This window comes from Panthera uncia, chromosome D1 (assembly GCF_023721935.1).
Source record: "Panthera uncia isolate 11264 chromosome D1, Puncia_PCG_1.0, whole genome shotgun sequence".
In the NCBI taxonomy this organism is placed as follows: Eukaryota; Metazoa; Chordata; class Mammalia; order Carnivora; family Felidae; genus Panthera; species Panthera uncia.
In genome coordinates this window covers 13,444,083-13,468,503 of record NC_064808.1, presented here as the reverse complement: position 1 = coordinate 13,468,503, position 24,421 = coordinate 13,444,083, and the positions used below count along the sequence as shown (strand labels likewise).

General features: G+C 37.8%; 2 protein-coding genes across 3 annotated transcripts; one reads left to right on the top strand and one right to left on the bottom strand.

The window, feature by feature from the left end:
* The first annotated feature begins 4,392 nt into the window (after positions 1-4,392).
* Positions 4,393-9,780, top strand: LOC125916202 (olfactory receptor 4P4-like). The gene is made up of 2 exons (XM_049622383.1): positions 4,393-4,485; positions 8,804-9,780. The coding sequence occupies exons 1-2, from the start codon at positions 4,446-4,448 to the stop codon at positions 9,778-9,780; spliced, it is 1,017 nt and encodes a 338-aa protein (XP_049478340.1). The 5' UTR covers positions 4,393-4,445.
* Positions 9,781-17,903: 8,123 nt separating this feature from the next.
* LOC125933774 (olfactory receptor 4C46-like) lies at positions 17,904-24,100 on the bottom strand. Of its 2 annotated transcripts, XM_049646936.1 has the most exons (2): positions 24,089-24,100; positions 17,904-18,821 (listed from the first exon to the last, which is right to left on the bottom strand). In XM_049646936.1, the coding sequence occupies exons 1-2, from the start codon at positions 24,098-24,100 to the stop codon at positions 17,904-17,906; spliced, it is 930 nt and encodes a 309-aa protein (XP_049502893.1). The 2 variants fall into 2 exon arrangements, with proteins under 2 accessions (XP_049502893.1, XP_049502886.1); XM_049646929.1 differs by lacking the exon at positions 24,089-24,100 and having other exon boundaries at positions 17,904-18,830.
* Between the last annotated feature and the right edge of the window lie 321 nt (positions 24,101-24,421).

Below are 24,421 nucleotides of genomic sequence, written 5' to 3'. Positions count from 1 at the left end.
ACTTGGAGTTTAATAGTAACTATAAAGAAATAGTAAGTCATCCATACAAAATATAAGCTTAAAACTGAGTTCATTTTGTGGGCTTTGAGATGTTATGAACAGGTTGACATGCACAAAATCAGTTATATGCATAGTTAAGACAATGTTATAGGAGCCGAGAATTGTGATGTGAAAAAGAAAATTGGAGTTATCTTGCATTAGAAAATGCAGGTTTGGTGGCCAGACCACACGATGAGCCATTCTGTATGGCAAAGAGACGGTTAAAGTCCATGATTTTAAGACCAAATTTTGGTTTATGATAGGATGGTCACCTAAATGAACTCCAGAGGTATTTAGAAATTAATTACATAGCAAGAAGTGGGCATAATGAAATATGATGTAAAGTGATTCTGTGGTTTTAACTCTGGACTTCACATTGGAAATAAAAATAAACTAGTAAAGGGGCACCTGGGTGGTGCAGTCAGTTGGGTGTCTGACTCTTGGTCTCAGCTCTTGTTGTGGTCTTGCCGTTTATGGGTTTGGGCCCTGTGTTGAGCTCTGGGCTGGTGGTGTGGAGCGTGCTGGAGATTCTGTCTCTCCTCTCTGCCCCCCACCCCCCACCCCGCCACTGTGCTCACTGTCTCTCTTTCTCTTTCTCAAAATAAATACACTTAAAATTTTTTTTAATGATAAGAAATAAACATATAAGATATGTTGAGAAGAAACATGTAAGAAACATAGTGATAAGAAATAGTAAACATAGAGTGAAATCAATTACTCAAGATATTAAAAACACACTCACTGATTTTCTACATATTGGTCCATTAAAAAAATCTATACAGGAACTGAATCATAAAATGCCAGAAATTAGGAGGACAGACACTGTTTATGAGATCCAGAGTCTTTCTTATTTACACAAGAAGCTAGTTCAAACAAACAAACTTCAATCAAAAAACCCTCTGATACAAATCATGGAAATGAGTGGAAATGACAGATCATCTTTGAAATGAACATGAGGATTCTCTAGACGAACCTGAAACAAATTTGATGAAATGTGTTCATTTGTATCTCTAATAAGATGCGAAAATAAATGCTTTCTTTGAAAACAGGAAATATCACAAACGGAAGAGATTGTGTAACCAGATTATATGAACAGAATGACAATGAAAATACACGAATAGTTTTAGCCTATGTAAATGCAATACTAAAATTACAATGATTATAAAGGCCTTATATACAGAAGGATAGAAAAGTAGAAAAGTTTATGAGGAAGATGTAATTCAATAGAGTTTTTATAACAGAGAAATTGGACAGATAATCTGTCAAGTTACTAATATATTGCCAGATTTAGAAGTTCAAGCTTTACCTTTTATTTAATGTGTTGCTTTTAACCAAATTTACTCAACTTGCCTTTCGGGGGTCCTAACCAGGTAGATCACCACATCTGTGATGTGAAGCCCCTTTTGAAACAGGTATGCAAAGATATTTGTGTTGTTAGTGTCTTCGCGATTGCTAATTCCGGGATGTTGGTGGCAGACATTTTGTTGCCCTGCTGGCTTCTTACCTACTCGTGTGATTTAACCTTAAGACCCACTTCTCTTCAGGCTACTGCAAAGCTCCACCTGCAACTCTCACATAACGGTGGTAGTTTTGTTCTTTGCCCCCTGTGTCTATCCTTATGTTCTACATGTGGGGTTTTACACAGTGATTGCCTCCATGCTGAATCGTCTCATCTCTACCCTGAGAAACATGGAGATGAAAACCAGCATGCGGAAGGCATGGCCTAAAATGGCCCATTCAGAATTCATGTACATGAGTGATAATCATCGTGCTTTTGATCCTGTGTAGCAAAGGCATTTAACATGTGAGGTGTTGTAGAAAGTACATAAGCTTTGCCTGGACACTTGGGCTAAATTACCCATGACTGCTGTCACATGAGCCAAAGAAACAAGTTACTGGGAATCAGATTACAATCTGCACCTTAGAAGATCCAGCCGGTTCCACGTGTGCCCACTTGCATGTGAGGAAGCTAAAAATGTCCTGAAGCATCTCTCTGATCCTATCACTCCCCTCTCCAAAAGTTTGTAAGAAATCCCATTTTCCTTGGAATGAAATCCAACCTTCCTGCTTATTAGAAATCTTCCATAAGTTATCTGAGTCTAATTTGCCGATCTCAGAAATCACTACGTTGGTAGAAAGTGTGGTAGTACAATGATAGGCTTTAGGGTCAGGGAGAGCTGGGTGATTCCTGACAGCTTTTATCTCTGGGTCTTGACATTGTGCTCTAATTATATTAGTCTCTCTTGTAAAAAGATATTGTACTTCGCAAAGATGTAATATTACTTTGGCTAACACGTGTGAAGTTTTAGCACGGCACGTGGCTACCAGAACCTCATGTGAGTTATTTTTCTTTTGTTTGCTTTTCTCTCTGTGTGTCCCTAAGCTCAGAAGCTTTCATCCAGGTACACTGGGTCCACGTCCATTCTCCAAACATATTCTAGAACCTATCAGCTCTGTGGCTTTACTTCAGCCATTCTTCTGCTTAGGATTCCTCACCCTCAGGCTCGAGGGTCCATGTCTTACATGTAATTCACACTCGTGGTGTCATGTCATTCAGGAAGACTAGATGTATGAATGCAATATGAGTGTTATATGAAATGTAAAGGTACAAGACATGTGGAGTAACACGTAGAAGATCTCTGTGACCTTGAATTGGAGACAAAAATTTTCTAAACGTGTGGAGCAAAAGTGTCTGTAAAAAAAGATGATTTGTGTTTCACCAATATTAAGACTATGCAGGAGAACTACTATATAAATAGAGATGAACTAAATAGTGGCAGACGTAAATGCAATTAGTATCTGTCTCTGAAGGTGTGTACAGGGCAAGGTTAGAGATACGACTGGCTATCTCCTGCTGTAGATTGCTACAGGCTAGCTCTTGAGTACAGCTCAGTCAACACTGGGCATAACGTTGAGGTAGACTAGTTGGAAATCACTGGGCCCTGATGTCCTTGATGCCGAAGTTGTAGAATCTTTCATTTACTCAGGGTTCTTAAACTTTTAAAGCCTGGAAGCAAGCACTAAACTTAGAACAACACATTTTCTTGCTTCAGATCTTTGTTGGGTAGTTGAGCTAGTTACTTAACCTCCAGGACCTTCCGTGTTTTTATCTACCAGTAAAGCTAATAATATTTGTGTCAAAATATGTGTTATTATAAGCATTGAATAATATGATGAACCCGATCTGCCCAATCATCTCTCAGTGTATTTTTGCTACTGTTTGGCTAAGTTGTTTAATCTGAAACAGATTAAACATTATAAAATTTGATTTTCTGACATTTTTTGCGTGAGAAAACTTTACATGAATGGTAGAGAGAGACTGTCTGGTTTCAGTGCCTGCAGATGAGACTGAGTCTGAACGACATGTGAAGTGTCAGTGAGCACAGAAAGAACCGGATGTTAAACACAATGAAAGCTCTGTGGTTCTTTGCTCCCTTCCTCTGATTTTCCCATATCATGTTTGCTTTTCCTCCTTGCCAAGTTATGAGGAAAAGATGTTTACTCTTATCTTGTCTTTTGTCTTCCATTTTCAACATGTATGTCATCAATGGTAACCTCATACCAAGTACGATATCACAAGTCATTGATTTTATTTATCTATCTGCTCCGCACACCAAGGATCTTGATAATCCCCGCAAAAAGACTGTTAGCGGCCATCTTTGGTTCTCCTTGTCCTACTTCATCTCAGATTTTCCAGAAAGAGAACCTGATCCTATTACAGCCCGAAATTTCCCTCCTATTCCTCAGAAATTTGGAAGAACACAGGGCAGCCAGGGTTTCACGAATTGCTTTGACTGTAGCCTTTTTGGGCGTGCAGGGGAAACGGGCCAAGTTATTTTCCAAAGAGGCAAATATGGAAAGTTCATTCTCAAGAGCACCAAGCACATTACTATCGATGGTGGCTTTGGCAGCACTTGGGCTAAGATCTGTCTAGAAATGCCTTTGGGAATATAATGACACAGAGCTTTCAAAGACCTATTAATTCTTGCCACGTCAGTTTGTATTCTGTTCCTCTGAACCAAACTGTCCTCGGGTGTAGACATAAAATAAATGCACGATTCCTGGGACCTAAATACTTGTGTTAGCTTTTGCAGGAATATAAAAATACACGTTGCTTATTTTTTCTTCCGAGCTCTTACTAAGAAGTTAAATCAGCCTTCAATATTCCTGCTTTTCTGGGGGCTGAAGATCCACTTCTTCATCACTTCGTCTTAGTGAATATTTGAAGTCCGCTTCCCTGGTAGACTGTAGAAGGTTTGAGACATGTTGAAATTTTCCAGACATTTGCAGAGAATTAACCTGAATGTGTTCGAATTATGGGTTTGTAAAGTCTCTGCAATGTATTCCAGATTTCGGTGCTAGAGACGAACTGGCAGAGTGAGTGTCCGAGGACGGAATGCTTTCTGATGCATGCCCAAGCTAACCCGACAGCCACTGGATCTCATGGTTAGTGAATTATCCTTGTCACCTTGGTTTGGGAACGGTCCCACAACACATGTGCTAGGCTAATTGTGTGTGTGTATGTGTGTGTGAGACAGAGAGAGAGAGAGAGAGAGAGAGTGTTTTTAAGTATTTTGTTTGTTTCTTTTGTTTTTTTGAGAAAGAGGGAGGGGGCCATCGGAGAGGCAGAGAGAGAGGGAGAATCTCAAGCTGACAGCACAGAGCCCAACGCGGGGCTCGAACTCACGACACTGAGATCATGACCTGAGCTGAAATCAAGAGTCAGACACTTAACTGACTGAGCCACCCAGGTGCCCCAATTATGTGTACTTTGTATTTATTCTATATAATTTCATGTGAGGTCTATAACTTCTTTTGCAGCATAGGATAATCAGATTACGATAACAATGTTTTGGCATCCTTCAGTTTCAATTGCGCATTACCTACAAGCAAAATTCCCTTTCTGGGGAACAGGAGTAGAGCTAGATGAAGCATTTTCAAGTGGGCAGTGAATTTCATCGTGTCCCCAACTCTTGTTTAACGGCATCCTTCATATTACTATTAAGAAACAGACCAGCTTATACTTGAATATGTACAATAACAAATTGTTTTCTTTTATTTCAAAACATCTGCCCTCCTAAAATAGTTTTATCTGAGTCAACTATGGTAAGTTTATCTACATTCTGTTACACTAAGAGAAGATTTGAACGTATGATAGTAACTTGGAGTTACGTATAAGACCTTCTATTCCTTTATGGACAGCATGATCCAAAAAGTACACATAATTTGGATTCAATAATACCAAAAAATAAAGTAATCGTTTGAGTACACTTTTAGACAAACATGCTAATTGTAACATGCTAATAATGTAACAAATTGTTGTTTACCTGATTATACTTGTCAAATCCATGTTATGTATCTTCTTTATTTCCTTACTTTTTCTGCTGGTCGAATGTGTGTGTATGACAAACTGTGGTTCTAACCTAATCGCTCGGAGAGGAAAGACAGTGAGTGAAAAATGTTTTGAACCACACGTGTCTTGGGCTATTTCATATCACCTCATGTATTCCTCATCAAAATTCTGAATTTTGTAATGATATGTCAGGTGTAAAATGAGTGCGATGATGCTTAAAGAGATTAAAGAATTCACTCAAGGATTGCCCTGGTCAGTTTGAGATTCCAAGTCTTTCTATGTTGCTCCTGTTTCGGCCACTTGTTCAGTGGTTGCCCGAAGTCCTTTATTTATCCATTGTGATTTCAGTTTTCCCATAAGAGGGTTCCTTAGTATCGCTATATTGTTTGATGATAGTAATTCTCCTCAACTGATTTTTTTCCCCTCTTCGCTTTCACCCCTGCTAACAGCATTGATCATACAGCATGGGCAGGGTTGCGAGCTATTGTAGATTAAATTCCAATAATGATCTAGAAAACAAGCAGGCATTTTGTTTTAGTTTATTTATTTATTTAGAGAGCCTGCGCAAGTAGAGGAGGGAGAGAGAGAGAGAGGGAGAGAGAGAGAGAAAGAGAGAATCTGAAGCAAGCTCCAGGTTCCCAGCTGTCAGCACAGAGCCTGATGTGGGGCTCGGACTCACAAACCATGAGAACACGACCTGAGCTGAAGTCAAACACTTAACTGACTGAGCCACTCAGGTGCCCCAGAAAACAAGGAGGAATCTTGACGAGGAATTTGCATTTTTGTGAGGCTGAAGGCAAAGAATTTCAAATGTTTTAGAACCAGAGAATTCTAGAATACATATCTATCTTAAATATTCCCTATCTCTTTACTTACAGAAATACTCGAAAGACACATGGGGTGTCTGTGAACCCATCATCTTGCATATTTTTTTCTACTCCGATGAGGAATCAAAACAGTCTTTTCACTGCTGCCCTTCATGGCATCTCTCAGCACTCTACCTTGGAACATAGCCCCAGATTGAGGAAGAAACAGGATTTCTGCCTTTTAACATTCATAGTGTATTACTTTTCAAACCTGAGAAATTACTTAGATTCTCTCGATATGTTTCTTCTATCTAGAATCAGAGATTTGAATTGGTCAAGTGATTTCCACATGTATATTGCTCACAGTCTACTGAAATAATGGTTGCCTGTAAATCAATTTGTTTTATATCAAGAAGTGTACCTGAAAATTAACATTATTCCTACCTAGTATCAGAGGCAACAGGTAGAAGGTGGGCCAATGCCCCTCACACTCCTAAAACTTTTCAGTACTCCTTAGTGACTGCTAACTTCCGGACACTGTCACAATAAATATTTTACTTTGTTATATCAAGGGGGATGGAGAATCCTTGTTAGCGATTCTGAAAGCAAAGTAGGAACAAACCGAAAATTTATACTTTTAGGAATGCAGAATTTTGACTAGTAATTTAAAATAGAATGGATGTCTTACAGTACGGGCCATTTTAAAAATGCTGTAACCGTCAAACGTTGGCCATCTAAAATCTTCTCAAAGACTATGAATGACATAGATATTAAATTTGTGAGTCCCTAGAGATGATAGTTCCTTTTTTTAATGTTTATTTATTTTTGAGAGAGCCACAGAGCATGAGCAGAGGAGGGGCAGAGAAAGAGGGAGACACAAAATGCGAAGCAGGCTCCAGGCTCTGAGCTGTCAGCACAGACCCTGATGTGGGGCTCGAACTCACTAACTGTGAGATCATGACCCCAGCCCAAGTCAGAAGCTTAACCAACTGAACCACCCAGGCACCCCGAGAGATGATGGTTTCTAAGTAATATTACAACAAAAGCATTTTCTGTGGTTTTTTTTTTTTTAATTTTAAATAGGCATCTGGGGGCCAGATAGAACTGTCACTCCAGATCCAGACTAAGGTGGAAGGTGTGCTAGCTTTTGTAAACCCACTAGAAGCACATATTTCCTCAACAGTGGGTAAAATAGCTCTTGGAAATGCTTTCTCTCTATTCTACACTCGTTTTGCACTAACTAAAGAATGTTTAAGATACATATTAGATACAAAGATGCAAATTCCTGAATTTTTCATTAACATACACCACTGAGTGCTAATTCACCACAAAGTTTGTCTTCAAGTTGCTTTCTGTATTACCTCCTTTTATTGACATTTGATATTCAGATTATAATTAAAACATGAAATTTTTCATGTAAGCCATGGAATATTCATAATTCAAATATACTTGGACAATTTAACATGCTTATCTTTTCTTTAACAATTGCTATCACAAACTTCAATCTCTCTCTCTCTATACATATCCATACGTATATACATATCACTATATATATACACACACACACACACACACACACACATATATATATATATATATATGAGGAGCAGAGAGAGAGGGACATGTAGAATCTGAAGCAGGCTCCAGGCTCTGAGCTGTCAGCACAGAGCCCGATGCAGGGCTCAAACTCACGAACTGTGAGATTATGACCTGAGCTGAAGCCAGACACATAACTGACTGAGCCACCCAGGCGCCCCAAGAGAGACAGAATTTTAAGCAGGCTCCACACTCAGCATGGAGCCCACTGTGGGGCTTGATCCCATGACCCTGGGATCATGACCTTAGTTGAAATCAAGAGTTGCGTGCTCAACCCACTGAGCCATGTGGATGATATGACAGTACATATTTTTGAAATTGTATTTAACTCATAAAATATAAAAATGATAAATGAATAGATTTCCTGAGTATTTTTCACAATTCCAGTCATTAATTGACATCTTTCTTTTACTGTATAGTTTTCAAACACTCTTTGTTTTTTAATGTAAGAGCAATTCCATTTGTTTAACATGACCCATTGACAATGTTTGGCCAAAAAACAATGTGTAGTATGCTTTACACAAATTAAAGTTCAGGAGTTCAAACTGGATGTTTAAACAAATGTGAATCTCTTTGGGATTCATTTCCAGAAAATTAAGGAAGTGTACTCAGATAATTTTAAAAGAAGGAAAGTAGATTTTATCAGTAAGTTACAAGAATTGAGAAATACCCGAGTTTTTTTGTTTTAGGTCAATGCGACTAAATAATATAATTAGCAGTTCTTTATCTAAGTATACAATTAATGGTATTAATGCTTTATTTTCCAAATAGCATTTAAATATTTAAGACAACTGCTAGTAATATTGAGTAAACTATATAATTATTCTCATTACTGTCAGTATAAAATTATTTCATGACACATTTATAAAAGACAGCATTAAAAAGTTAGCCTAATTCAAGAAATCAATTGTTATCAACTCCATTTATGTCAGCATGTATTTTAATAAATTTTGTATTATCGTGTTCATACAGTTAATTCTCACCTCCAATTATGTTCTCGTTCTTTCAGAAACAGAAGTCCTTGTGAAAGCATACACCAAACTCAAATATATGAAAAGCCAGAGAAACATCTCAGAATTCATTCTTCTGGGACTTTCCTACGACCAGAACATACAAGTATTTTGCTTTGTCCTCTTCTTAGTCTGTTACGTCGCCTTGTTGGCAGGAAACCTGCTGATCCTCGTCTCCATTCGATGTAGCCCTCTTTTTCACCAACCCATGTACTATTTCCTCAGCCACTTATCCTTAATAGACATCTGCTATACCTCTACTGTTACACCCAAGTTAATTGCTGACCTGCTGGTGGAAAGAAAAACCATTTCCTATAGTAACTGCATGTTACAGGTGTTTACAATGCACTTCTTTGGAGGCACCGAGATCTTCGTTCTTACCGCCATGGCCTTTGATCGCTATGCTGCCATCTGCAAACCTCTCCACTACGTGATTGTCATGAACAGGACAAGATGCAATCTGCTAGTCGTAGCTGCCTGGGCTGGTGGGGCCGTCCATGCCTTCCCTCTCTTTTCTACCGCGATTGGTTTGCCCTTCTGTGGTCCTAATGAAATTGATCACTACTTTTGTGATATTTTTCCTTTGCTAAAAGTTGCCTGCACCGACACCTACGTCACTGGTATCCTTGTGATTGCCTTTTCAGGTCTGGTCGCCTTAGTCACCTTTATTGTCTTATTTGTTTCTTATGGTATTATCTTATTCACTTTAAGAAATCTCTCAGCTGAGGGAAGACGCAAAGCCCTCTCCACCTGTTGGTCTCATATCACTGTGGTCGTCTTATTTTTTGGACCAGTAATCTTTATCTACCTTAGGCCACCTACTACTTTTCCTGAGGACAAAATATTTGCTCTATTTTACACGATCATTGCTCCTATGTTCAATCCCTTAATCTACACTCTGAGAAACTCAGAGATGAAAAACATGATGAGGAAAGTTTGGTGTCACACATTATTTTCAAAGGAAACACACAATTAATGTGAAGAAGCTTATTGGCTACGCAACTTTGAGAAACAAAAGGGGGAGGTGTGAATGAAAAAGGTGGGGACTATCTCATAGATTTTGTAAACCATCACTCTTGTGAATGGAATGAATGAAAGCAATGGGACTAAAGTTTAAAGTAATCACTAAGCAAATATTAATTCTTGCATGCCAAAATTAATTGGCAACTAAGTTAGTTTTGTGGTGTATATATAGGGTAACCTACATGAAAAAAACAATTGAGTCAAAGCAAATAAACCAGTGGTATATTGATTAGTGAATTATAATGGAAAATATTTTGATGATAATTTTATTAAAACTTCAGACGTAGAAGCCAGACCACACAATGACAGACATTCTTGGGTAGTTCAGAAGTTGAAATCCAAAAAATAAGGTTATAATCTAAAATTAAATGAATTAACTTAAATTTCATGTACAACATACATATATACAGCCTCTAGTTGATGTAGAAATCAGTTGTGCAAACAAATAAATATTTAGAGTAGAATCTGCTTTTAAGTGGTTCCTGGGGGTCAGCTCTCCTCATGTCCCATTGAAATCAATAATAATAAGTAGTGACGACAGAATGAAAGTCTAGAATTCAGAATGCTGAAACACATTTACTGGTATTCCACCTACTGGGCAGAGTTTAACAACATTTCCCATTAACTTCAGAAACTATATCTATTAAACTTTAAGTGTTGACTCACTGCTATTTGCCTAAAATTGGTAAGTACATGGTTGGTCACTGGATCCACAACTTAAGACTTTTCCTACTGAAATGACAGAGAGAGAGAATAGCAAAAGATAAATAAGATGTGATCTAACCACAAAGTTAATGAAGAAACAAAATGCATTTTGGGTGCACACAGGTATTCATTGCAGGTTTATTCATAATCACCAGACATTGGGAGCAACAACGATATCCTTCAGTAGGTGAATAAATCAACCATTGGAAATATGGAGAATGGAATAAAATTCAGCACTAAAAACTGAGCTATTAAGAAGATATACGCAGGAAACATAAATGCATATTTCAAAGTGAAAGAAGCCAATGTAATGTGGCTTTTTTGTATGATTTCAACTACACGTCTTCCTTGACTTACAACGGGGTAATGTCCCAATAAACCCATCATCTGTTGAAAAAATTTTAAGTCAAAAATGCATATAATACACCCAACCTACCAAACTTCATAGCTTAGCCTCGCCTGCCTTAACTGTGGTCAGAACACTTACATTAGCCTACAGTGGGGGCAAAGTCATCAAATACAAGGCTTATTTATAATAAATTATTGAGTGTCTCATGTAACTTGTTGAATACTGTACTGAAAGCGGAAACCAGAATGATTGTACGGGCACAGAATGGTTACAGGTGTGTTTACGGTTGACCATCGCAATCGATTGGTTGACTGGGAGACGCAGTTCTCTGCCCCTGCCCAGCATCATGAGAAGATATCATAATTCACATCACTGGCCCAGGAAAAGATTCAAATTCAAAGTTCAAAGTACAGTTTCTACTGCATGTGTATCACTTTCGCACCATGGGAAAGTTAGAAAAGTATAAGTCCAACCATTGTAAGTGGGGACCACCTATACATGACATTCTGGGAAAGGCAAAACTATGGAAACGGCAAAAAGATCAGTCAGTGGATGCCAAGGATTAGGGAAGGGAGAGGGGTAAATAGGTGGGCCATAAAGGATCTTTAGGGTAGTGAAACTGTTCTGTATGTTACCTCATTTGGATATTGTCATTATACGTGTCAAAAGCCACAGAATGTAAAACATCAAGGACGAACTCTAATGTAAACTGAATTTGGGGGGGGATAATGACGTGTCGATGTAAGTTCATTTACTTATAACAAATGTAACGCTTTGCAGGGAGAGATTCTCCCAGTAAGGGGGAGAATAGCGGCACTTTTATTAATTAAAAGTACCTTGTGGCACAATACCTAAACGAAGTCATCTTGTCACTAAATGAAGAAGAGTCTTCTGGAAAAGATTTTCTACTGGGACCAGATAAAGCTTTTCAACTTTAGTGTAAAGTCTTTTCCTCATGCTTAACAGTTTTAAACTTAAGATTGCCTAAGAAACACAGCAATTATAACAGAGAAGGGACTGGATAGTGGACTTTTTGGAAAAGGAAGATAGTTACCGTACTGAAAGAGTTTTAGGTTAGGCAAGTGCGATGCGGGAGGTACAATCATTTTGGGAGAACTGTGCAAAGAAACATAAAGAGCAGGCAAAAGTGATGAGGGAGATAAAATTAGAGTTTTTATAGCAAAGAGAAATTGGGTGAATTGCTATCACAGCGGCTACTAAGGGAAGAAAGAAAATATTGCAAGATTTGATGTTATCTCTTAAAAAAACATCACAAAAACATTTGTCAGTCGAAAGGTTGAAGGGGTATGTGCTTAAAATGACCAATTTCAAGGACACCTGGGTGGCTAGGTCACTTAAGCATCAGACCCTTGATTTCGGCACAGGCTATGAGCTCAGTCATGATCTCATGGTCCTGAGATTGAGCCCTGCATTGGGCTGTGTGCTGGGTCTGGAGACTGCTTAAGATTCTCTCCCTCTCCCTCTCCCAACAAAACAAAGCAAAACCAATTTCGTTACTAAAAGAAAAATAATTTTCATGTTTAGAGTAGGTAGATCATTCAAATGAGCAGTATCATGTAATCAGCAATCAGATTCAGTCACAAGTTACTAGTAGACCACACCACAAGTCTTCTTTGTACTTCTGTGAAATCCTCACCTTCTGAAAGTAATCACTATCTTCACCTATAAAGTCGATTAAAATTACCTAGTTTTTGATTCTGTAGAGAAAGAGCAGTGCATACTGTGCTCCTAAGGGTCTCTTTTCTCATTATCAAGTCTGTGAGATTCAGTCTTCATGCTTTATCTATATTCCGGTCGTTTTCATTCCTTTATAGTCGCTCACTGCATGGACATGTGACAGCTGATCCATTCTCTTGTTGCTAGACATTGAGGCCATTTCTAATTTACGGATAGTATGAGTTGAGCTGCTTTGACATTTTGAAACATGCTTTGGTGACTCTCTGTCATCTGCTTATATGTACTTTTTACAAAAGATGCACCTAACCCCTAGGCCATTAAAGATTGAAAATAAAGGCATGAAAATGTTAGAACAGTCAAAATGCTGTTGGCATTTGAAAAAATTGTATATATGATATATATCATATTATACAAATATACACGTATATATATAAAACCAAATAGACTTTCAGATAAGAGCCATTCTCAATTCTTCAAATTCTTAAACATTGATAGAATTTGCAACATTGAAGCATTTACACATCTGAATGTGTGTGCATACAGAAAGATATAGAGGATTTGATCCAAACCAATAAGCAGCCAACTCTGGATGTATATAAAAATGCTACACTCATCAGCTTGTGACTGAATATAAGTTATTTAAAAGAACTCATCTAATTTGATGCCACAGATTTATTCTCCACAAGTGTCAAATTCTCTGCACCACCAGAGCAACTTATCTGATGATAATTCAGTTAAATAGGAAACAAAAAATAAAGGCAACTTTCAATCTCAAACAAATGGTAATTTAAAAACTGTTTAAAATAAAAAGTGAAAATAAATCATAAGAGAAATTAGAGAATAACTAAAAATAAAACTATAAAAATAGGATTTATCAAAGAAAGTATACCAATGCTTAGAGGTAAATTTCTAGCACAACACCATACATTACGGCATCCATAGACGATTTGTTTCCACTTAACTGTAACTACACTTGATCTTAGCCAAAGTACTGGGTGTTGTATGTAAGTGTTGGATCACTAAACTCTACACCGGCAAGTAATACTACACTGCATGTTAACTGGGATTGAAATAAAAACTTGAAAATAAACCTAATTGTATCTTAATCCCCAAAGTGTTCCCTATAAATATTTAAAAGAATTATCTACAATTGTTTTAGTGTTTATTTATTTTGGGAGAGAGAGAAAGAGAGAGCAAGCTGGGGAGTGGCAGAAAGAGGGAGACAGGATCCAAAGCAGGCTCTGAACTGTCAACTCAGAGCCCCGTGTGGGCCTTGAACCTACAAACCACGAGATCATTACCTGAGCCAAAGTTGGATGCTTAACCAACTGAGCCACCAAGGTCCCTCACCTAAAATCTTGTAGAACAAACAACATATTGAACTGCGAAATACTAAAAGTTATTCCTTTGAAATCAGGAAGAAGTGACACTTGGTATCACCAGTTTAAACTTAACAAAATTTTTAAGTTTATTTATTTTCAGAGAGAGAGAGAGTGGGGGGAGGGGAAGAGAGAGAGAGAGAGAGAGAGAGAGAGAGAATCCCAAGCAGGCTCTGCACCATCAGTGCAAAGCCTAATGTGGGGCTCAAACTCACGAACCCTGAGATCCAGACCTGCGCCAAAGCCAGACACTTAACTACTGAGCCACCCAAATGCCCCTTAGTATCAACAATTTAAATTGACATTATTCAATATTATACTGAAGGTCCTAGCCAAGCAATAAGTCAAACAAACAAACAAAAGAATGGAAATAAGAATTGTATCAAAAATGAGTGGGATACTCTTTGTGTAGACCTACAGAAATTATGAGCCATAAGAGAATATTTTGAACAGTTCTATGCTAAATTTAAAAAGACAGACAATGCCAAGTGTTGGTGAGGTTGTGGAGAAACAGGGAGCTCTCAGGCATTGCTCATGAAAAATGTAACATAGCGTCACCACTTTTAAAATGCTAATATCCAGTTAACATAAAACCCAGCTATTCAACTCATAAGTATCAGTCCAAGAGAAATGATAATATATCTCCACACTAAGACTTGTACATGAATGTTCACAGCGGCATCATTCATTGTAGCCATTGACTGTACACAATTCAAATGTCCACCAACTGGTGAATAAGTCTACAAAACATGGCGGAGCCATGCAGTGAATACTATTCGGTAATGAAGAGGAATTACCATAATGCAACGTGATAAACCTCTAAAACATTATGGTAAATGAAGAAGGTAACAAAATTACACACTACGTCGTTTTTTTAAGGAAGTCCATTTCTCTCCTGGTTGTGGTATATGGTTTCAATATTTCACATACGAATCGAGGGAAAAACTGGTGTATCTTTGAGGTTCTCTAGTCTCTGACCAAAGCTCTGCTGATTCCTATATGTCTCAGCAGTAGCTGTAAATGTGTATAAAAACGTAGAACCTTGGGGTGCTTGGGTGGTTCAGTCAGTTAAACATCTGACTCTTGACTTCAGCTCAGGTCATGATCTTGCTATAGCAGGTTCCACTCAACTCACCTGCTTGGGACTCACTGTCTCCTTTCTCTTTTCTCCTCCAATGTTAGTGCTCTGTCTCTCTCTTTCTCTCTCTCTCAAAAATAAATAAACTTAAAAAATACAAAAAAACACACACTTGGATCCTCAGTTCCATCCTGTACCCAGAAATGAAAATTCTCAGGGTAAATGTGGTTGTTGCTGTTCACCTCAGCTCTGTGTTTACCACCCCTCCCCCGCCCCCATTATTCATCTCATTCCTTTTAGTTCTTCTTCCCTTAGTAGCTCTCCAGTCTCTTTGGAGATGATTCTCTGTTTCCATCTTTTCCACCTTTTCATGTGGGAATGCGTGTCTGCTGTCAGTCACTCCATCCCACCCAGAGATCTGACATTCATATTTGAATCTGAACTGTAAAGGGTCTACCTGTAAAATGTGAGTCTGTAGAGTTGAAGAATGAGGGAAACAGCATTCTAACGGACAAATATGATCCCGTTGCTCCCTCCTTGGAAAATGTGGGTAATATCCCATTGCCCCTGGGATAAACTCTTACTTTGTATAAGAGCAGTGTTGTAAGTAGAATTCAACATAAGTTGACCAAAACACACTAATTTGATCTGAGAATTCGCGATGACGGATGGGACTGGGGTTTATGTCAACTCAAACATGGCATAGATTCTGACCCTGTCATATTTTAATTGTGAGGCTTCGCCCAATTAGTTTCAACTTCCTGAGCTTTCTTTTATTAATCCATCTGCACGTTTTGGATAAGTGGGTGACTCACGTATGTTTTCCCACAATACACCTATTAGATTGGCCAAAATGTGGGACACTGCCACCAATGCAGCTGATGGGGATGTGGAACAATGGGAACTCTCATTCATGGCTGGTGCGAAGGCAAATTGGCGCAGCCATTTGGGAAGACAGTTTGTCAGTTTCTTCCCAAACCATCATATTCTTACTGCACAGTCCAGCAACCTCACTCTTTGGTATTTACCTAAAGGAGTTGAAAACTTATGCCCACATAAAACACTTGCACACAGATCTTTATTCATAAAGCTTTATTCATAGCTGTCAAAATAATTGGAGGCGGCCAAGATGTCCTTCAGTAGGTTAGAAGAGATAAACTGTGTGACATCAGACAATGGAGTATTATTCAGTGCGAAAAGAAATGAGCTATCGGGCCATGAAAAGATGTGGAAGAACATCGCAATGTCTTCCCCGTGTGCAGGCGTTCAACTTTAACACACAAGATTCTTCTTGATCTTCTCTGTCGCTAATTTGCCAGTTTCACATCTTACTAATTAGACTTTTACAAGCGCAGTGTCCAGCTTATAACCTGACACACAGGAGGGGCTCAGTAATTCATTATTGAATAAATAGATGAATTAATAGCCACAACCATATTGAAATGATAAGGTTTTCTGCTTATTCTTTTTCACCCAGTGGCCTTTGTTATGGGTCCTCTCCTAGAATACTCTCATCCCAACAAATGCCTCTTCACGCTGATGATTTCCTTTCATGCTTTGTATCCCATTTTAGTTGTGTTTTCATCTAGGAAGTCTCCTCGAACCCCCAAGTCTTTGTCGTGTGTCCCCCAAACATGCTTTCATAGCACCCTGTGCTGCCCCTCTCTTACCATTTATAACATGGTGTTGTCATTTTCTGCTCCCCTCTGGGTATCTGTCAGTGGATCCTAAGCCCTGTGAAGGCAAGATCTGGGTTCCTCTCTATTCACCACTGAAGTTCCAGCAACTATCAATGTGTCTGATGTACCTTTGGGCTCAAGAAATTACTGTTGACTAATGAGTGAGGGATGGAAGGAACAAATGGAATATATTTATCCTAAAGTTGTTTTGTGTGTAAATGGAGCCACATATTTTTAAAAACACCTTTTCATAATGAGATGTTACCAAGAAGTAAACTAATTTTCAGAGAAGAATAACATAAACAGCCCACAATCGTAAGATGATGAAATCTTGCTGAGAGCAGGGAGAATATCAAGGTAAGCTATTTTCCCCTTCACTGAGAATCAGAGTTTCAAATTCTTTCTCATTACACAGGCGAAGCAGGAGTTAAAAGAAATTGTGGTTTCTCTAAGAGATCTAGCTAGGATTTATCAGATAAAAGTCTTTATCAGATAAAAGTAGGAAAGAGTCCCTTGTCTCCAGTACTATTTATTGGTTCAACATTTTATTGACTTCATTCATCTTCCTTTATACCATTATTCATTCGTTCCATATCTATTGTGCACCAGACATTAAACCTTACTGTAGAAACTATTTTTAGCAAGTAGTTAAGTACCCTAAGGAGAGTGACTTTATTTAATAAATAGAAATTCCTGTCAAATAATAAAATATTCATTTATTCAAGTCATTGCTCTTTCTGATGGGTTAGAAGTCTATAGTGGGTGGCATGAACAATTCAAAATGGCTCTGAAATCTGCAAGGAAATTGGAAACATGAGGTATCTTTGTTACCCCTTAGAGGTTAAATGGCCCTTTGCTTTTACCACCCCATGGTATTTTTTTTGCCATAATTTTATACACAACATATTACTGTCAACCCCGATGTATAAAAATGAGAGAATTACTAATAAAATATATAGGATTTTATACATAAAATATATATATATATATATATATATATATAGTTTGTAGTACAGTTCATGTTTATGCTTTATTTCTCTTGTACACATTTTTGCTCCACTAAGTGCTGTATTTATAATTCATAGTGGTTTATTTTTTCTTTATTTGGTAAGTATTCCTTGCTGAGATCATCCAAAATGTGCTTTTGATGCTTGCCTTGGTTAAATCAATGTGGGTGTCCAGGCATATTTATTTCTCCCCTGAAATAGCTTTCCTACTACACAATTTCCTAATGGCATTTTTCATCTGGTCATTTCTCAAGGTATAGATTAGAGGATTTAACATGGGAGTTATCATAGTGTAGAACACGGCCACTGCTTTATCGATAGATAAAGTAGCTGCAGGTCTCATGTACTCAAATATGCAGGGCACAAAGAACAAGACAACCGCTGTGATGTGAGAGACACAGGTGGAGAGGGCTTTATGCCTTGCCTCCAAGCTGTGGTTCCTTAGGGAGCGCAGAATGACCACATAGGAGACCATCAAGAGGAGGAAGTTTAAGACACAGATGAAACCACTGTTGGCAGCGACGAAGAGCCCTAGAGTGTGGGTATCAGTGCAGGCAAGATTGAGCAAAGGGTTCAGATCACACATAAAGTGGTCTATGACGTTAGGGCCACAGAAGGGTAATGGGATGATAAAGAGGATCTGTATGGTTGCATGAAGAAAGCCTCCCACCCACACCACTCCCATTAGCAGGCCACATACCCGTCGATTCATGATGGTCATGTAGTGCAATGGCTTGCAGATGGCCACATAGCGGTCATAGGCCATCACCGTAAGCAGGATGACATCAGCACCTCCAAAGAAGTGTTCCCCAAAGATTTGGGTCATACATGCATTGAATAGGGTGGTCTTCTTTTCACGGAGTGAATCTACGATCAATTTGGGGTTATTGACCGAGGAATAGCAGGCATCAATGAAGGAGAGATAGGCCAAGAAAAAGTACATGGGGGACCCCAATAATGGGCTGGCAGTGATAGTGACCAGAGTGAGCACGTTTCCTACCATAGAGATGATGTAGATGGCCAAAAACACAACAAATATGACTTTCTGCATCTTTGGATTCTCTGTGAGCCCCAGTAGAACAAACTCTGTCACATTGTTCTTCTCCATTTTTTCATATTATGTTTCATTACATTACCTGAAAAAAATCCTTTGTGATTAATGCAACCTTGAATTATTTAAGCTTCTTCATGTAGTAAATAATAAATTCCTAGATTCTACTTAGTCATGAATTATCATGAGGTTTGTTGAGATAGAAAATAAGTTCTGAGATCTTGGAGATTACTTACATTATCTCCGGGGTGAAGATTCTGTTGCATATAGACATGAGAAACTTTTGTAAACAAATAGGTAGAAGACCATATTTGTGCACATAATCACCTGAGAGGACAAAGCCTAACAGAAAATAGTGCATCATACACATAGTGGCAGCTAAGTAAGAAAAGGGAGATGGAACATGATGTAAAGGCTATGAATGCAAAGTTAAGGAGCTTTCCCTTTACTCTTAGGAAATGGGGAACCATTGGCACAAATTGAAAATACAAGTGGAAAAATGAAGAGGAATTTGAGGAAGGGGGAATGAGGGATATGATTTTAGTAAAGATCTTACTATGCCTTGGATGAAGTGGGGTGAGGTTCAGTAAGGAGACAGAAGCCAGAGACAGAAAGCCCAGTTAGGAGATTATTTATAACAGTTGACATAGGAGGAACAGGGCATTGGTGGTGGGTATGTAAAGAGAGTATACCAAAGCTGCTATAAATATAATTCATAATGCTTGTTGTCTAAATACAATAACATTACAATTGCTAACAATTTTTATATACCTCAATAACTGATTTCTATGTTCGTGGCATTGTAACAAGTGCTCTGTACATATGATCCTACTTAATATTGGTAACATCCTGTGTGGCTGGTATTATCTCATACATTTTGCGATGAGGAAACAGTCTCAGAGACTTATGTTGATGGTAATAATAACAGTAATATTAACTAAAATTAAATGTTTAGTGGATCTAAATATTTTGTAGACATCTGTTGATATAATCCCCACTACAACCTTGTAAGATAATTACTGCTATTTTTTAAATACTTGTCTTATACATTATGTAATAGAAACATAAAGAAGTTAAAGATCCTGCCAATATCAATATTCTAATTAAGGACAGAGCCAAGATTAGTTCAGATTATATTTGTTAATTTTTTCCTTAAAATTCTTACCCGTGCCCTATTTTCTTATAATTAACAACATTGAACTAGTAATTTCCTCTTTATATGACCACAATAATTATAATTGCTTTATTACTACTTTGGAGGCAAGGGTATATAAAATGGTTTCATTAGTAGACACACACACACACACACAAACACACACACACACACACACACACACACACACACACACACTGACATGTTTAAATTCCCAATTATCAAATGTGGTATTACATTCACTGAAAAATCTTTTTATCTGGACTTCTCCCTCAGACCTAGTTCTCCCTACTATACTCCACTTCCAAAGCAAAACACCTGCAAAATGTTGAAAAGGATTGCCATGTGGTTAAGTGTTTTGGTTTGAAAATCAAAAAGACCAGATTAGAATCCTGATTCTTCTACTTGCATCTTCTTTGATCTGGAGTATACTTCTAGCACGTCACATCTTTGTTTCCTCACCTATAAAGCAAGATTAGTAATATCCATCTTACAGGTTTTTACGAGAATTGATTATGGAAATATATTTGAGCAGATTACCACAGTGTTGCACACACAGAGGCCTCTCATCTATTTTTCAACTGTTTATGCATCGAGGATAATGGAATGGTTGACATGTTGAGTGATAATAACACAATAATTTAATTATTCAAGCATTCAGGAAAAATCAACTCCAATTTTACTTTTAAAGAAGGCATACAGACTCCATTATCCATAGCCTTTGTTACCAAGAAGAATTCTCCACTCATGCTTGGACTAAATGGCTGATGATATATGTCATTTGTATTTATACTTCAGTCTTTTCTATGTGAGAAGTATATGTATATTTTTTTCTCTCTCATGATTCATCTAGATAATTAAACTAGATACCTCATTGCAATTGTAAGTGGTCTGGTGACAGAGAGCTGGGTTCTTCAATTGGCTTAAGTTCCATGAAGTTCCAAGTCTTCATCTGTCAACTTAGTTTAATGATATTCACCAACTATCTTTTGAAGAAATGGGGTGAGGATAAAATACTCCATTACTATGTTTGAAGAGACTGAAACAATGTTTAATACATGTGGGAAGTAACAATCTTTAAGACACACCCGCAATATTGAACACTTACCTTACAGACATAGAACTTCCTGATGTTTGGAGAGTTTTGGAAATAATCCCATCTTCAAAGTAACCTTCTCTAGATAAGTAACTTTCAATTTGAAAGATATGAGACACTTGGAAAGAGACTCTTCAAATAGTCCCATATCAAATTACCAGTTTTTAATGAAGTGTTTTTATAAGTCAAAAGCTTCCCTTCTAGCCCAAAGCCTCAAAAGTTTTTACAGAAGACCTGGGATTTGAATTTAGAATGGATTCTTTTGAAACACTTTGGAGAAAAGATCTACAGATGGCTTTGGTCCCATAGGCAAGAGGCAAGAAGTATGGAGGAAACACATTCAAATGGGTCATTCCAACCATAATGAATCTTGCTCTGGAAAATGTGATCAACAGAAATCATTTTCAACTTGCACTGCATGGATATTTAAAGAGGTTTCCATAAAGGTTCGAGGACCTTGTCTTGTAGCTGCTACTGTCTCTCCCAGGAATTAATTATCTCCTCAGATGGAAAGGCTTTGTGTTAAAGCCATGTTAAAGAGACATGTTTGACAAATATCCAATTTTGAATAGGGAATTGCATTCCTTGTACTTGGAACCTAAACATGTGAGAGTTCCCTTCTCTATGTGAAACTTGGGTGTCTAAGAAAGCTACATGTCCTGTGAATGGAAAAATGCCATAATTCCAGTGTGGGGGCTTGTGATGTAATTAATCCATTGACTCACGTCACAGAGAGAACTTCCGTCTCCTTGGCAATAATAAAACTTTTTTGGAACCTGCTAAGGATTGCTCGAGAACTAGATCGATGAGGGCATAAGATCATGCAGCCACTTTAAAGTCAAGACTCCAAAAGCTGGTTTTCACATGTATCAGGAAGCTACGGAAGTGAATAAAAACTCTACAAGGCTCCCAATGAGTTATCTTAGGGACTTATGGTCTGGTCAGTACAGAATACTAGGCAGCATTGAAATTGTGGCGAGACAGCAGAACACGAGTGGAGAGTCCCAGATGCTCCTCATCTTTGTCACTTGGTACTGTTAGTTTTTCCTTCGAGTCATTCTAGGAGACGTGTGGTGATGTATGGCTGTGGTTTTAATTTTCTTTTCCTGATGGCTAATGATGAGAGTTTTTTTCATATTATTGACCATTTGTAACCCTTGTTTTGTGCAATTTTGTTCAAGTCCTTTGCATAATTCAAAAATAACGGTTCTGGTTTCTTATCACTGTGACAATTGTTCTTTATATATAGTACAGGTCTTTGTCATACATATGTTATGTATATATACAAAATTTTCTCCTAGTCCATAGATTGTTCATTTAAAAAATGGTGTTATTTGAATAGCAGCAGTTTTAAAACTTTGATGAATACTAATTTTTTCTTATGATTAATGTTTATTATTTTGTATCTAATAAATGTTGGTGTACTGCTTAGGTCAAAATGGTTTCTTCTGGAATTTCTGTGGATTTAACTATGGATATTTAACTTTGACATGTAGGTCTCTGTGTCATTTTGAGTTAATTTTTGTGCATGGTATGAAGTGAGATTGTGGTTAAGATTAATTTTTTTTCTCATGTGGATATACAATTGATCCAGTATAATTTGTGGAAAAGCTTATACTTTCCCCATTTTATTACTTGACATTTTGTAAAAAGTCACATAATTACACCTTTTTCTGGGCATTCTATTGGTTTCAGGTCTCAATGTTTACCTCTTCGTCAATACCAAACAGCATTGATCATGGAGCTTTATAGCAATCCTTGAATTTATGTTTATGTGCACTGGGAAACCAAAATAGCCACTGACTCACTTTGTTGTGATATTCACTTTATTGCGGTGATCTGGACTTGAGTCAACAATACCTGAAGTATGCCTGTACTTTGCCAGGCTGTTTAAAACTCTGCCTTAGCCTTCACTTCTTGCTTTCATGAGTGGTGAATATTTTAGTGTCTTCTTGAACATTTCTCAGCACCCATCCAGCCCTGAGCATCTACAGATGGTTTTCTAGATTCCCTGGTATATACATGGGTGGTTCTCATAGCCCTTATTCTCACATGTATCTACTTTCCAAACCTCATTCTTCCTAAATTTTTCAGTCGATTTACTGCTTTCCTTATCTTATACTTTGCCTCAGGCAGTTGTAGCCAGTACATTTTCTCAAATGCTTTTGATAAAATCTGTCCTGCAGGCCTTTCCAGCCTCTAGAAGTCTCTAAGGTAGATGAAACAAAATCAAGCTAGTGAGCCAATTCTTCAGGGCGCCCCCAAAAGTGCAAAACATACCATCCCAAGTTTTCGAGGTCAAGTTGTGGCACCAGCAAAGCCACAGGAGGAAGGTGGGCCATCATCCCCATGGCTGCAACTGAGCTGCGAAGTGGGAAATGCTGAGTAAGTTAAAATTCCACAATGTTTTCTTCCCAAAGCGTATCAGCTTCTTTCTTCATGAATCATTCCACTGGTTGTGGTAGCTTTTAAATAGGTTTAATAGTTCCTAAACTTTTTTAAGTTTAAATTAAAGTTTAAGATTAAAGTTTAAATCCTAGGCAGTGATTTAAATAGCTAAACAGACACCTAACATGTGGCCCAGACATTCCGCTGGTATTTATGCAAGAACAACAAAAACGTATGTGCATACAAAGACTCTAACTTGGGCTATTTGTAATAGCCCAAAATTGTAAATAATCTCAAAATTTACTAGTAGATGAATGAGCAAATTGTGACATAGCCAAACAACAGAATACTACACAACAAATTAAAGAAAATCTTAGTTGCTTGATATTTCATTATCTAAGACAAGTGTAAATCATGTCTATTTTAATTACATGTCTTATTGTTTATTGATGGCAAATAGACATGTATTTGAATATTGTATATTAATCTTATGGTTGGCACTATGCATCTCTGCTATTTCTAATCATATCTATAAAATTTTTGGATTTTGCATGTGAATGATCATGTCATCTGCAAATAATATCAACTTTATTTCCTCCTTCCCATTACCTGCATATCAGATTTCTGTCTTACTGCGCTGCATAATAGTGTTGAATAGAAATCACGATAGAAATGAACATTTTGTCTCATTCGTTTTTTTCTACACTTATTTGTTTATTGTGAGACAGAGAGCACAAGAAGGGGAGAGGCAGACAGAGAGGGAGAGAGAGGATCCCAAGCAGGCCCCGCGCTGCCAACATAGTGTGGGGCTAGAACTCACGAACTGTGAGATCATGACCTGAGCAGAAACCAAGAATCCGATGCTTAACTGGCTGAGCCACCCAGGCGCCCCATCATTTTGTCTCATTCTTAATGTAAGCAGAATGTATTTAACTTAATCCCTTTAGGATAATGTTTTCAGTAGAGCTTTTAAGAACCATTATTTTTAGCGTCAAGAAAATTCCTTTATAT